This window comes from Carcharodon carcharias, chromosome 7 (genome assembly GCF_017639515.1).
Source record: "Carcharodon carcharias isolate sCarCar2 chromosome 7, sCarCar2.pri, whole genome shotgun sequence".
In the NCBI taxonomy this organism is placed as follows: domain Eukaryota; kingdom Metazoa; phylum Chordata; class Chondrichthyes; order Lamniformes; family Lamnidae; genus Carcharodon; species Carcharodon carcharias.
This window is the reverse complement of record NC_054473.1, coordinates 9,700,197-9,715,459: the sequence shown is the minus strand read 5'-3', so window position 1 is coordinate 9,715,459 and position 15,263 is coordinate 9,700,197. Positions and strand designations below refer to the sequence as shown.

The 15,263-nt window shown below is 45.2% G+C and overlaps 1 protein-coding gene across 1 annotated transcript in view; it reads right to left on the bottom strand.

Annotated features, from left to right (window-relative positions):
- The window catches only part of LOC121279738 (monoglyceride lipase-like), a 67,025-nt gene that overhangs the window by 19,561 nt on the left and 32,201 nt on the right, over window positions 1–15,263 (bottom strand). Inside the window, exons 4-6 of the mRNA XM_041190999.1 lie at window positions 14,148–14,284; window positions 4,703–4,813; window positions 1,517–1,606 (exon numbers count right to left, since the gene is read on the bottom strand). Of these exons, the coding sequence (XP_041046933.1) occupies window positions 1,517–1,606; window positions 4,703–4,813; window positions 14,148–14,284 (338 nt within the window). The remainder of the gene's footprint in view (window positions 1–1,516; window positions 1,607–4,702; window positions 4,814–14,147; window positions 14,285–15,263) is intronic.

Here is a 15,263-nt window from a genome sequence, read left to right as displayed (position 1 = left end):
CAATAGGAGAGTAGCCCAGGCTACCTCAGCAGATGGTGTAGAGATGGAGTTGGAGTTGAAAGCACACATGATGTTGCTGCTGAGTATATTGTAAATACACTTAATGTTTCTACTTAAGAAGTGTCTGCAGTTCAACTCTATCACTAATAGGAAATCTCAGGCACCCTACAACAGAAGGGGCTCACAGGGGGACAGACAGGGCAGGCACAGAGAGGGGGGTGCAGAGAGAGAGGGGGCAGAGAGAGGGCAGGCAGGGAGAAAGGGGTGTAGAGAGAAAGGGGGCAGGGAGAGAGGGCAGAGCAGAGAGAGATGACAGGGCAGAGAGGGGGGCAGAGAAAGGGGGCGGGGGGTGGGGGGGGGGACAGAGGGCCAGAGGCAGGCAGAGAAAGGGGGCAGAGAAAGGGGGTATGGGACAGAGAGGGGGGCAGGTAGGCGGCATAGGGAGGCAGAAGGTGGCAGGGGTGAGGGGCAGAGAGTGAGGAGGGGCAGAGAGAGAGAGGAGGCAGAGGGAGAGAGGACAGGAGGGGAAACAGAGAGAGAGGGGGGAAAGTCACCATCACCTCATTCCCCACCAATGCAACCCCCCACTCATGAGCTCCTCCTGCCACCAACTCTCCCCGCCCCTCCTTACGAACAGTCAGCAACCCCCTGTTCCTATGGTCTCTCCAGCCACACCCAACACCTGCCTTCCTATCACCCCCACACCCCCCAATCCGGTCAAGACATGACGGGCCTGGTGATTGAGACAAAAATTGAAATGGGGCCCCTCATGTTTCAAGGTTGGACATCCTTGCTCTAGAAGGATTTAAGGATAAGTCATATAAACTCATGAGGGAGAAAGGACTATAGGAATAAACTGATAGGGCTCAATATGGAAGAATGAAAATGGAGAATAAACATTGACAGACCTGTTGAACTGAATGGCCCATAGGTTTTTTTTTTGCTGCTTATTTTATGCAATTCTAAATAATTCTGTATCAAATGGGAACAATTCTTTAATAGAAAATCCAGTACAAGTGCCCATAAATTCAGAATTCACATTTAAGATTAACAAATTGAAAGTATATGGAAAGTCTCGAAGCAAAAGGTTGTGAAAAAATGCTGCTGACTAGATATCGGAAGGCCTTGACCACCAGGTCAGCTGAGATGATTAAGATGTTTGTTTGGGAAGTAAAGGGATGTGGAGACAAAGCAGGAAATTGGGATTAAAAAGGCTAAGAGCTGCGACTGCCAACAAAATGGTGATGCAGACTCGATGGGCTGATAGCCATCGCCTCTTCCTGCATTTGTTGGCAAGTCTTATTAAGTTTAAAAGCAGAATGCACGGCAAGGTGTTGTTTTTTGGGGGAAAGTGCACCTCTACTTAATAGACCCAATATGGTGGATTAAGTGAGGGAAGCAGTCAGGTTCGTGATGTGATGGTGAAGAGTTGATGAACTTGGCACAGTCTTCGCGCAGAATCCGTTAAATTCTTTATTTCAAATGTGAGAAGAGAAACAAATCACCACAAACTCACCTCTTTCTGTGCCCTGGAAAGCCACTGAGGATCAATGTATCCCAAGGTTAGATTTGGCATGATGTGATACAACACTCTGGCACAGCACATCTACAGTGGAGAAAGGAAAACAAGCTCAAGTAAATCTACGTCTTTGTTCTGATCCACATTTCACCTAATTTACTGGAGGGATTGCTCTGCCCTTTGCGCAATCAAGGTGAGAATATCAGATACTCTGGTGTGAAGGTCACTGACCCTCACAGGATTCTCCGTCCATTAGGATGAAAGCTTCTAGATGGGTCCCTTGACTTCCACATTTAAATCCCTGAAACGAATTTGCCTTTAGGCACAGCTGTGACTCAGAAAAACAAATTCATGCAATAGGGTCAAGTTATATTTTAGGTAATTGTTTGGCGGAGGGTAAGGTTACTAGAGGGTGTGGAGAGAAGGCAGGAAATTGGGATTTTTTTTATATTCCTTCATGGGATGTGGGTGTCACTGGCCAGGCCAGCATTTAGTACCCATCCCTATTTGCCCTAGTTCAGGGGGCATTTAAGAGTCAACTACGTTGCTGTGGGTCTGGAGTCACATGTAGGCCAGACCAAATAAGGAAAACAGATTTCCTTCCCTAAAGGAGATCAGTGGGTTTTTACAACAATCGACAATGGTTTCATGGTCATCATTAGATGTTTAATTCCAGATTTTTATTGAATTCAAATTCCACCATCTGCCATGGCGGGATTCAAACCCAGGCTCCCAGAGCATAAAATTAAAAAGATTAGGAGCTGCCATGACTGGGATCATGTTAAAACATAATTGGATGTTATGATATATTTGAAGGATGAGTTCAAAGACCTGAGTGGCCTTTTATTATCGTTGACTGCTCTGTGAGGACAAGTTAACAGAGGTGGGTTAGTGGGCATTGTTAGTTAAGGATGAAATCTTTAGTTTAATAGTGAGAGAGGATATTGGCTCAGAAAATGTAGATGTAGAATCAGTCTGGGTGGAGCTAAGAAGCAACAAGGGGCAGAAAACATTAGTGGGAGTTGTCTATAGGCTTCCAAAGAGTAGTGATAAAGTAGGGGACAGCATTAAACAGGAAATTAGGGATGCATGTAACAAGGGTGCCACAGAGATTATGGGTGACTTTAATGTACATATAGACTGGGCAAACCATATCAGCAACAATGCTGTGGCGAATGAATTCCTGGAGTGTGTACAAGATGGCTTTTTAGACCAATATGTCAAGGAACCAACAAGGGAACAGGCTATCCTAGATTTGGTTTTGTGCAATGAGAAGGGGTTAATTAATAACCTTGTTGTGCGGGGTCCTTTAGGGAACAGTGACCATAGCATGATGGAATTCTTCATTAGGTTGGAAAGCAAAGTAGTCCAATCTGAAATTAGGATCCTAAATCTAAACAGAATGGCAGAGTATTATTTCAATGGTGATAGATTGGGAAATGTCGATGTACAAAGGGACCTGGGTGTCCTTGTACACCAATCACTGAGAGCAAGCATGCATGTGCAGCAAACAGTTAAGAAGGCAAATGGTATGTTGGCCTTCATTGGGAGAGGACATGAGTACAGGATTAAGGGTGTCTTACTGCAGCTGTACAGGGCCTTGGTGAGATCACAGCTGAAGTATTGTGTGCAGTTTTGGTCTCCTTACCTAAGAAAGGATATACTTGCCATCAAGGGAGTGCAGCGAAGGTTCATCAGACTGATTCCTGGGATGGCAGGATTGTCGTATGAGGAGAGTTTGGGCAGGGTGGGCCTGTATTCACTGGAGTTTAGAAGAATAGAGGAGATCACATTAAAATGTATAAAATTCTGACAGGGCTGGACAGGCTGGATGCAGGGGTGGTGTTTCCTCTGGCTGGGGGATCTAAAATAAGGTGTCACAGTCTCAGAGTATGGGGCAGGCCATTTAGGACTGAGATGAGGAGAAACTTCTTCACTCAGAGGGTGGTGAACCTGTGGAATTCTCTACCACAGAGGCTGTGGAGGCCAAGTCACTAAATATATTTAAGAAAGAAATAGACAGATTTCTAGACTCTAAAGGCTTCAAGGGGTATGGGGAGAGATCGGGAGTACGGCGTTGAGATAGAGGATCAACCATGATCTTATTGAATGGCGGAGCAGGCTCAAAGGACCGAATGACTTACTCCTGCTTCTATTTTCTATGTTTCTGTATTTTCTTTAGAAAAGAGGAGAGGTCGGGGTTACAAGAGCCAATGATTACAAGGGTAATGGATAAAATCAACATGGCCAAATTGGTTGAATTACCAGAGCTTCACTAACTTAAAATGAGATGGTTCAGAATTTGAAGGGAAGTCTAGCAGAATCCATCCATCCAAAGGGACATATATTTGTGGAATAGCTCGGCAGGGTAGGTCAATGTGGAAACTAGGCCCAGTTGGTGGTCAAGCCAACACTGACAGCACACTAAGATTGTCGATTCAAACCTCACTTTAGAACTTTAGTACATCATCGCGGCTGACGCTCCACCAAGTGAGTGGATGAGGCACAAAACTGAGACATGGTCTACTCAGTGGATGTTTAAGATCTCTAGGCACAAAGCGAAAGAAGAGTAGGAGTTTTCTCCCAGTGTCCCGACCAACATTCCTCCCTCAAACATCATCTCTCCTCTAAAGGAAAAGACTAATTTCATTGCTGTTTGTGAGAATTTATTCAGAGTGGATGGACTGGCAATCCAGGAGCCAGGACTAATAATCTAGAGAACGTGACAAGAACTCCATAGGGGTTAGGCCTTGAGAACAAAATATTATTCACATTCCTCTCAGGACCGCTCTGCCGCCTATTAATCCCCAAACCATGTTCCTCTGCACCGCTGGGCTGCCTGTGCTGTCACAATGGTCTGCCCTCACTCTTGGGTGTAGGAACCCAGCAGGCGGCCTGAGTTGCAAATAGCCCCTTGAACTGACCAACCAGATTTGGCGGCGGGAAGAACTGCTCCTGGCTTTAAGAAGGGAAAATCCGTCCCTCTCACCTCCAAGCTCCCACATGAACAGCGGGTGCTTATTTTTGGTTCCTTTCAGATGCCAGTGGAACTGAATCCCATCAATAATTGGCAGCCTTTGGCAAAGGGGGCTGGGAACTGGTGAAAACTGTCTGGGGGGTGGGGAGGTGGGGTGGTGGTGGTGAGGTGGAGCTCTCTTAATGAAGTGTTCAGGGTGTTTTTACCTTTGCAGGAGTTGCTGACTCAGGATTCAATAACACCAAGGGAGCTATAAAAATCACCCCAGCAATATAGCTCTGTCTCTCGTTCGCTACATAGATTGCAATCGTACCTCCCTGAAATGCAAGAGGAGAGCAGAATTTTACCATAGCAACAAGGTTAGGCAAAGCCCTAATGAACTCTAATGGCCACTTGATGGCTCAGTGGATGAAGGCCCTACTCAATGTAGTCCAAGGCCACTCGAGTGACAAGGACTCAGCTGTGATTCCTAGTCTGAGGGCAATCTCAGTCAGAGCAGCAATTTTATTCAGTGACAGTTGAAATTTGGCTTAATGGGAATGGGAATGGGACAACCGGGACCCTGCATTAACACCCCATCCAGTTATCTCCTCTCCTTAATAACAACTTGCATTTTTATAGTGCCTTTAACATAGTAAAATGTTCCAAAGTGCTTCATAGGACCATTATCAGACAAAATTTGATTGGTAGGTGTGTGATGGTAGAGTGGAGTTTGGAACAGATTTTAGGATGTGGCTGCTAATAGGGGAGCGATGATAGGGGTCCTCCTGCTTTTGCTCCTGCTTCAGTTGTGTTGGCATCACAGGCTAACGTCCATAGTCCATCCACATTTGCATGGGTAATGCTAACTAAACTAGGCATGACCTGCTGAGATGATAGTCCTGATAATGAAAAACTTCTAAATGGAAAGAATCTAAAGATGGTCCTGAAGGTTTCCAATGATGGGACTTTGACTATTCCCTTTGGTCGCTTGTTCCGTTATGTAATTGTCCTTGGGAAGAAAGGGTGTCGATACGCTGTCTTGGAAACAAACGGTCTTTGTAGTTTGTGTGAATGACTACCTCATGTTTTGTCATTGCTGGAGGGCAGAGGGTACTTGTTTCCCTCAATTTCCATCACACTGAGCAGTGTGAGAGGTCGCTGTTGCCATGGGCAGAAGATATCCTTTTCGACTTGATGTAGCACTCCTTGGGCCAAGATATAGGGAGTTAACCTTCCTGGCTGCCTGCTCCCACTCCCTTCTGAGGTCCTTAGAGGCCTCCCTGCCCTCGCCCTGCCAAACTATGGTGCCTCTCTTCTTGTTCATCTGCACCACTAATGCCCCCAGCACCCTGGATCCTCTCTCTAGTGTTCAATTTACCATTTGCTTTTAATATTTGCTCATGAATGTGCGCATTGCTGGTAAGGTCAGCATTTATTTCCCATTCCTAATTGGCCTTAGAAGGTGCTTGTGAGCCCTCTTCTTAAACCTCTGAAGTCCATGTGATGTAGTGCTGTCATTATTTACATTCCACCAATACTATTGAGTGCAGTTCCCCTTTAAGAGGGGACACCCTGCCTTTAAGAGGAGCAAGCTGGCTGCCTCGTGTGCTGTCTGCAAAATGCTGCTCAGCTCCTGCTACACGCAGAAAGAGCTGGCAACATAAGCATCCATACGAACATATGAAATAGGAGCAGAAGTAGGCCACTAGGCCCCAACATTCGATAAGATCAGGGCTGATCTGTTTGTGTTTCAAATTCCACATTCCCATCTAACCCCTATAACCATTGATTCCCTCGCCTAACAAGAATCTATCTACCTTTGCCTTAAAAACATTCAATGACCCCACCTCCACCACCTTCTGAGGCCGAGAGTTCCAAAGTCACACAATCCTCAGACAGAAATAAATTCTCCTCACCTCTGTCCTTAAAGGGTGGCCCCTAGTTTTAAAACAGTGACCCTTAGTTCTGGACTCACCCACAAGAGGAAACATCCTTTCCATGTCCACACTGTCAATCCCGTCCAGGACCTTATACACTTCAATCAAGTCACCCCTCACTCTTCAAAACTCCAGTGGAAACAAGGCCAGTCTGCCCAACCTTTCCTCATAAGACAACCCACTCATTCCAGGTATCAACCTAATAATGCGGAAGGAAGTAGCGTGGGATCCACTCGGCGCCATGTTACAACCATGCGGATGAGGTGGAGGCATCAAACCTGCGCTGCCCACCTCAATCAGAACCAGCACAGACAGGTTGAGATTCCCGCACCCAAAAACTACAGCACCCGAATTTCCAGTCCATTGCGTTCAAAAATATTTAAACATTTATAGAAATAAGGGGTTCCTTAATGTGGGCATTGCTGGCACGGCTGCATTTATTTCCCAAGCTGGGAAGGTGGTAGTGAGCTGCCTTCCTGCACTGTTGCAGTCCCTGCGGTGAATTTTTTCCGACAGTGTGGCTCGGTTGGGATCTCTGGGATTTTGACCCAGCAGCAATGAAGGGGGTCGCTGTATCTCCATATTGAGACGTGTGTGTGTGACTTGAAGGGGAACTGGTGGGGGGGTGATGCTGTTCTCACTCCCCTTCTGCCTTTATCCTTCCAGTTGATGGGGGTCACTTGTCTGGTTTGGGAGGGTTCTTGAGTCAAAATTGCCACTATGGTTGCTGCAACACACAGTAAACATAAGATAGTTGAGCATAGGGAACAGCCTTTAATCAGACAGCATAGCTGATTAATCTGTACAGTAAGAGAGTGGCATGTGATTTTTCTCTACTAATTGGCCCTGGAAAACCCTCTTTTGTATACCCTAGTTGTTTCCTACCAAAGTACATTTTGTTGATAAGTAGACCGTTGGAATTTGAACCAACCTGTCATCCTCATGATTAATTAGCTCCAGGCTTCATGATTTAGTTATCTCAATAGTTCTTGCCTCTAAATCAGAAGTTTGTGGGTTCACACTCCCACTCTAGGCTGATACTCCCAGTACAGAGGGAGTGCTGTACAGTTGGAGGTACCATCTTTCAGATTCACTACCCTCTTAGAGAAGAAATTCCTTCTCATCTCTGTTTCAAGTGGGCATCCCCTTACTCTGAGATTATGCCCTCTGGTCCTAGACTCTCCCACAAGGGGAAACAACCTCTCAGCATCTACCCTGTCAAGCCCCCTAACAATCTTATATGTTTCAATAAGGTCATCTCTCATTCTTCTAAACTCCAATGAGTACAGGCCCAACCGACTCAACCTCTCCTCATGAGAAAATTCCTCCATCCCTGGGATCAACCTAGTGAACCTTCTCCGGACTGCCTCCAATGCCAGTATATCTTTCCTTAGCTAAGGGGAACAAAACTGTTCACAGTATTCTAGGTGTGGTCTAACTAGTGCCTTGTATAGTTTTGGCAAGACCTCACTATTTTCATACACCATTCCCTATGAAATAAAGGCCAACATTCTATTTGCCTTCCCTATTACCTGTTGAACTTGTATGTTAGCTTTTTGGGATTCATGCAAGTCTTCCTTTTTCTATATTATGGTTAAGAGATCCCCCTGCTATACCTGTTCCATTAATCACTCATAATCAGTGCTGTTCCAGACATGTAATCCCTTGCAGAGACATTGGGAGCAAAACATAATTCATCTCCTCTTATGTTCAATGACAGCTACTGTTCCATCACCCCCAGTATTCGTAGGCAGCCCACACTTCCATCACTACAGTTACCCCTCATGCCCCATGCAGCAGGTAGCATTTATGCTATTCAGTTTGATCACTATCTCTTAAATCTTCAACATGACCAGCAAGATGCTGATGAAGAATCCTTGGCAAGTTGCCTCAGTGGCTCCCATTGACAATACACACTACTGCCACAGCCCATCAGTAGCGGAAGGAGCAAATGTGTAAGGAGCTGGATGGGCTGCCAAATAAGCGGACACTTCATCTTGGATGGTTGAATGAGCAGATTTTTCACTGTAATGTTGGTGTTTGTTCTTTGTCACCAAGCATGAGCTGAAATCTATAAAAGAACTGGGTGGTCCAGGGAGATAGAAGTTTCCCGGGGTCTGCTGGCACTGCAATGGTTAAATCATTGAATCAAAGGATGATACTGCACATTTGGCCCATTGTGCATGTGCCAGCTGTTTGAAATAGCTACCCAAATAAGCCCATTCCCATGCCACATAAGGAACCAGAAGCTGACCAAAGATTTGGTCAAAGAGGTAGGTTTCAAGGAGCATCTTAAAGGAGGAGGGAGCAGTAGAGTTGGAGAGGTATGGAGGGGGAAGTTCCAGAGCTTAGGGTCTGGACAGCTCAAGGCACAGCTACAAAAGATGGAGTGCTTCAAACAGGGTTCCACAAGAGGCCAGAATTGGAGGAAAGTGGAGAATGGAGGGTTCTGGGGCCAGACAAGATTATGGTGGTAGGGAGGGCTGAGGCTGAGGAGGGATTTGAAAAGAAGGCTAATAATTTTAAAATTGAGGCATTGCTGGACCAGGAGCCAATGTAGGTCAACGATCATGAGGGGAGATCAGCTGAGAAACCCGAGACGTGGCTGAGGGACTCAGCAGCAGGTGAGTTGAGGCAAGAGCAGAGGCAGTAGAGTTTATAGCAGTGAAAGTGGATGGCCTTTGCAATGATATGCAATCAGAAGCTAATTTTGGATCAAATACGACATCGAGGTTGCAAACCGTTTGGTTCAGCCTCACATCGTTGCCAAGGAGAGGAGTGGAACGGTTGGCCAGGGAACAGGTCTTCCCAATATTTAATTGGAGGAAATTTCTGTTCATCCAGTTTGATAAATCAGAGATGGTGGAGGTTTTGAGAGAGGGTGAGGTAAGGCTGGGTGTCAGTGTACATGTAAAGATTGACAATGTACTTTAGGATGATGTCACTGAGGGGCAGCATGTGGGTGAGAAACAGGAGAAGGGGCCAAGGATAGATCTTTGGGGAAACACTAGAGGTAACAATGCAGGAATAGGAAGAGAAGCCACTGCAAGTGATTGTCTGTCCGTGCTAGATTGATGAGAGCGATACCAGACAAGGGCTGTCTCACCCAGCTGGATATCAGTGGTGAGGCACTGAAGGACATTGGCATTCTCAACCGTGTCAAAGGTTGAAGGCAGGTCCAGGAGCATGAAGAGGGATAGTTTACCATGATCACAGGTACAGTCACACAGGGCATCATTTGTGGCTTTGAGAAGGACCATTTCAGTTCCGTGGTAGGGGCAAAGACCAGGTCAGAGGGATTCGAACATGGAATTGTGTGAAATATGAGCACGAACTTTGGAAGCAACAACACACTTTAGAGAGCAAAGGCAGGTTGGGTATGGGTGGTTGATTAGAAGACAGAGGGACCAAGGGTGTTTTTTTTCTGAAGAGCAATGGTGACAGCAGATTTGATGGGGAGGAAAACAGTCCATGCAGAGTTGGAACCGTTAACATCAGCTAACATTGACCCAGGAAGGGAACTTGGGTGGTCAGCAGTTTAGGATCAAGGCATCAACAGATGGATCTCATGGACAAGATGAGCTCAGAGAGAGCCAGGTGGGAGATTGGAACAAAGCTAAATAAAGATTCAAGTTGAAAGCTGGGACAGTGATAAATTTTAGGAGGCAGAGATTAAGGGAGGATAGAAGGACTTGGTACGTGTGCATGATAGAGAACAAGGATTTTAAATGAGAGGTAAGAAGCAAGATGTTCAATGGAGGAGAAAGTGTCAGAGGAGCCAGGACACAGACCTTTTGCGTATCTGTGCTATTTACCTCAACTACTCCCTGTGGTAGCAAGTTCCACATTCTCACCATTCTCTGGAAGAGAAGTTTTGCTTGAATTCCCTTTTAAATTTATTAGCAGCCACCTTTATGGCCCCTAGTTTTGGTCTCACCAAAGCTAAACACACCAGAACTGATCACAGAACTCCAAGTATGATCTAACCAAACTTTTCCATAAGATTAACATAAACATTGTTTGAAGGTTGTCATGGTGAAAGCGGTAACATTGAGTAAGAGCATCTTACAGTTACACCATGCAAAATTTGCTCTGAAAAGAGCAGTTGTTATCTTAAAATAGTTCCTTAGCAGAACTGATAGACCTCAACCTTTCAGGCAGCATACTCTATCTATCACTGGAACAGGTGAGACATAGATATATAGAGAGGAGGATGGGCATATGGACTGGATCTTACTGTCAGTTGGTGCAGGCTGTTGTATTTGTAATAAGTCAGTACATGCTAACATTCTGGCTGTTCATTAGTCATGTTAACGTTCTTGCTGCTGATTGGTCAACTGTACGGAATATATGGTAAGGTTTTTTTTGACTAAGTGTAGCCAAATGTCACTGATGAGAAAGCTGCTGTCTTGGGGGATGTAATGTTGGTAGATCTCCATAGCCTCCCTGACGTATTTTATACACCAGTGTGTGATGGATCAGATAAGTTTAGAGTTGGACGATTGGATGTGGTGGTTATTAAGTTGAGCATGTTTGACAATAGCTAACTTGTTTCATTCACTGTGTTTGAAGCAGGTTTGATGTTCCTTAAGTCTAGTGTGTAGGCTGTGGTCTGCTTCCCCAATGTAGATGAGTCCGCAATTGCATGGCACGCTGTAAATTCCTGGTCTATTGTAAGATGGTTTCTTGTCTTTGTGGGTATGGAGAATGGAGTGTATTGGACCACACGTCCACCGACTTGAGGATATGTTGTAGTTTGTGTGATTTGGAACCAATGTATGGAAAACTGACTCTTGTTTTATTGGAAATAGTGGTTATGGAGTGAGTAAAATTTGGGCATGTGTTGATCTAGTGTAAAGGGAATCCACTGTGTTGAAGTGTAGACTTAATATGGCGAAATTCTTGTTGTAGATGTTTCATGTCACTGATGGAGTCAGCTCTTCTGATGAGAGTGTTGGAAACTAATTGGAAGGATGATGGAAAGATCAGTAGTTCAGGTAATAAAAACAAAAATTACTGGAAAAACTCAGCAGGTCTGACAGCATCTATGAAGAGAAAGACAGAGTCAACATTTGGAGGACGGGTCATACAGACTCGAAACGTTAACTCTGTTTCACTCTCCACAGATGCTGCCAGATCTGCTGAGTTTTTCTAGCATTTTTTGTTTTTATTTCAGATTCCCAGCATCCGCAGTATTTTGCTTTTATCGGTAGTTCAGGTATCTGTCAGTGTGAGTGGGTTTACAGTAGATTTGATGCAATGGTGTGTCGCTGTGAGACGTGATGATGAGAACATCAAGAAATGATGTGGGAAGTTGTTGTTCCATCGCCATGGTAAAATTAATCTCCAAATGTTGGTGGTTGAGTTGTTGCTGGAAACTACGAAGTTCTCTCCTGTCATGTTGCATGCGAGTCGACATGTTGAAGATCGAGTTTAGGTTTAAGACTAGCTGATTGTTCAAACTCTTCCATAAAGGCGATTGGTGACAAATGAAGATCCCATGGCAGCACTATTTGTTTGTTTGAAATAGGAACCCCACAATTGGAACAATGTTGCATTTTGGCTCAACAGCAGAAGATAAGTTTGACACCGTAGGCCTGCCGGATAAGGAGAAGTCCTCTTCCAAACATTGTTTGATGAAATGACAAGCTTCCAACACGGGCAAATCAGTGAATGGGGACTCAACGTCGAAACTGACCACTGTGTCCGACGTGGTTCACCGAATCCTCTAAATGAAATCTTTGGGGTTTGTGATAGGATGCGTGATAGTGGCTGGAGATTTCTGGCCGGGTGACACAGGTCAGGAGTTTCTCGCCCTGTCATGACTGGACCCCGACCCAGCCAAAAGTACGTTGACCTTTGGCAGGAGCGGACGATCATGGTGGTGAGCGAGGCCCCGAAAATCCTGCTCAATGTCTTAGTGGAACTGATTTGTGGATCAGACAGGAAGAAGAAGTGGTATGAAGTTATTGTGCAAAAGCTTGGAAAGAACATTACCCCTATGTAGGCAGAGTAACTTGCTACTGATGTTTCTCCCAATAGCTGGGGTTGGGTCTCTGGAAAGTTTCTTGTAGGCATCCGTGTTGAGGAGGTATTGAATCTTGTTCTGCTCTTCTCAGTTCATGATGACTTTGTCAATTCTCTTGGCAGCAGTAAGTATGCGAATTGAAGCATCTGAACATCGACTGTTGCTTTCTCTGCCCAGAAGGAAAAAACACTTTGGACTAGTTGAAGCCTGAACTGGCACTAATTTGTGCTTAACTGATTTGAACTGGGTTTTAATGGAAGTGACTAACAAGCTGGCAATTCTACTGAACTCTTTGGAAATCCAGGAGGGGCTTCTAGTTTCCCAGTGGTCACCAGTATAGGCACCAGTGTCAGCCAGCTTGAGCTAGTACCTATTGTAATTCCAGCAAGAAGGTCTTTCAGTCCTTACCTTGCCCTTCCTCCCTCCCCCACTTCTGTAGCTTTCCCACCCTCCCTCACCCTTCCCCCCTTCCCCTTCCCCTCCCGCTTCCCCCTTCCTCTCCCCATCCATCTTTTCCCCTTCCCCTCCCTTCCCCCTCACTGCGGTAAGAGCTTGAACAACATGAAGTTGTATATTATCCACTACTATCCATTAAATATGCTGAGATTTGGTTCAATCTTTTGGCTAATCTCTTTGGTAGAAATTTTCCTGCGAGCCACTGCAAAGTTTAATCCAAAGGCTAGAACCTTTCTGTTGACCAAAGTTGACACCGGTCCTATCAGAAAAGTTGGTTGTCCTTGGAGATTGTTGTTTGGCTGAACGATGCTAAGCAGCCCTTTAAGCTTCTTGATTTGTTTGGTGCGGGCTGTGAGGTATGCTTTCTGGAAAGAAACTGCTTTTAGTTCCTTCATTTTGTTGAGGTCTTGGAGTTATAATTTCCTTGGCAAAGCTTCGATGTGGGATATGTTTGCATCAAGGGTATGAAGTTGGTATCTGGTGTAATTGATGTGTACTTTGAGTGTCATACTTGCTCATTGAAGAATGAGGTTGGCGTGGTGAGATCTGACAGCTGCTTGAAGTGCCAGGTCTTGAGGAACTACATTAAAGTCTCTACATCTCTTGCTGAAGTCAAGGTTGTAGTTTGCTTGTTTGCTGTGGTTTCATTCCAGTTTCTGAATTTGTTGGTGACCTCACAGAGCTCAGTTCCTCTTGCCCTTCATTGATAACCCTTGTTCTCTAACAAGAACACAAGTATACTCCTCCCTCAATCTCTCCCTCCTAAAATTTATCCCTGCCCTAGCTTTGAACTTGTAACTTCCTCTACCCTCATGCCCTCTCCAAGCTCATCTCATTCATGAGACCCACCTGCTGCCTCAACCCTATTTCCACCCAAGTGCTGAGCACCCAACTTCCCTTCCTGGATCTGAAGGAGAGTGATACTTACTCGAAATGTTAACTCTGTATTTCTCTCCAGAGATGCTGTTAGACCTGTTAAGTTTGCTCAGCATTTTCTGTTCTTGTTCCCTTCCTGGGTCTATGTTAACTGGTGTTGTTAATGGTTCCCTCCCTGCATTTACTGTTTTCCTCTCCATCAAATTTGCCATCATCGCCCCTCTCCTCCAGAAACCCACCCTTTATCCCTCTTTCTTTGCAACCCCACCCCTTGCATTCCCCCACAATTTGGCTTCATCCACAAATTTTGAAGTTGTACTTCCAAACCCCTAGTCCAAATCATTTATTATTTTGTTTCAAAGGATCGCTTACCATGGCATGTGCGAGTATGAAAACCTTTAGGTTTGGGTAACGGTTCACCATCATGTCAAAGTGCTGCAAGCTGTCCCGGATGTATACCCTGAAATGAGGCACACTCATGCGTTTGCCTTCACTCTGCCCATGGCCAACTGTGTAAGGAGGAAAAAAAAACAGAACAGCTTAGAGGAATCGTACAATTCAGTGCAGAGCTCCCTCAAAGGCTCAGTGATATGTTACAGACCAGGGTGGTGCTCAGCTGATTCTTTTCAGATGAGGTGGTGTTGACGGTGGGGGAGAGGGGCAGTGGTGAGCTTTTGCATCCCAACGCAGGCGAAGCAATCAGCTGAAGTTGTCTCTCCCAATCCCCCCACCAACACCACCGCCCTCCCCCGCCCCTCACAATCCACTGAAAGTGGAAGCATGTGGATATTGGGAAGATACATTTGTGCTTATATAGCACTTCACTGAATTCCTAAAACACCTCTCAAAGTGCTTCATGTATGGCTCTAATCATGGGAAACTTAAAGAAAGAAAGACTTGCAAAGTATTACAAAGCATTTGCAGCACAGGCCATTTTGGCTGAACATGTCCAAGCACACTCACCTATAATTCAGCAGGTTATGGGTTCAAATATAATCACAGAGACTTCAGCATGTATCTTAGCCTAATATCCATTTATCTCTATAGTGCCTTTTACAACCTCAGCTCATGCCTTTATAGCCAATGAAACACATTTAAAGTGTGGTCACTGTCAGCATGTAGGAAATACAGCAGCCAATTTCCACAAACAACAATGAGATAATGAGCAGATAATCTATTTTTGTGCTGTTGGTTGAGGGATAAATATTGCGCCAGAACACCAGTGAGAACCCCCCTACTCTTCTTCGAAATAGTGCCTTGGGATCTTTTATGTGCACTGAGAAGACAAATGAGATCTCAGTTTGACATCTCATCCAAAAGACAGCACCTCTGACAGTGCAGACCTCCCTCAGTACTGCACTGGAGTATCAGCCTAGAGTTTTGTGCTTGAGTCTCTGGAGTGCAATTTAAACCTATGACCTCCTGATGCCAAGGCAAGAGTGCTACCAACTGATAGCTGCTCTTATCATCGTTTTGGGTCTTAGCTTA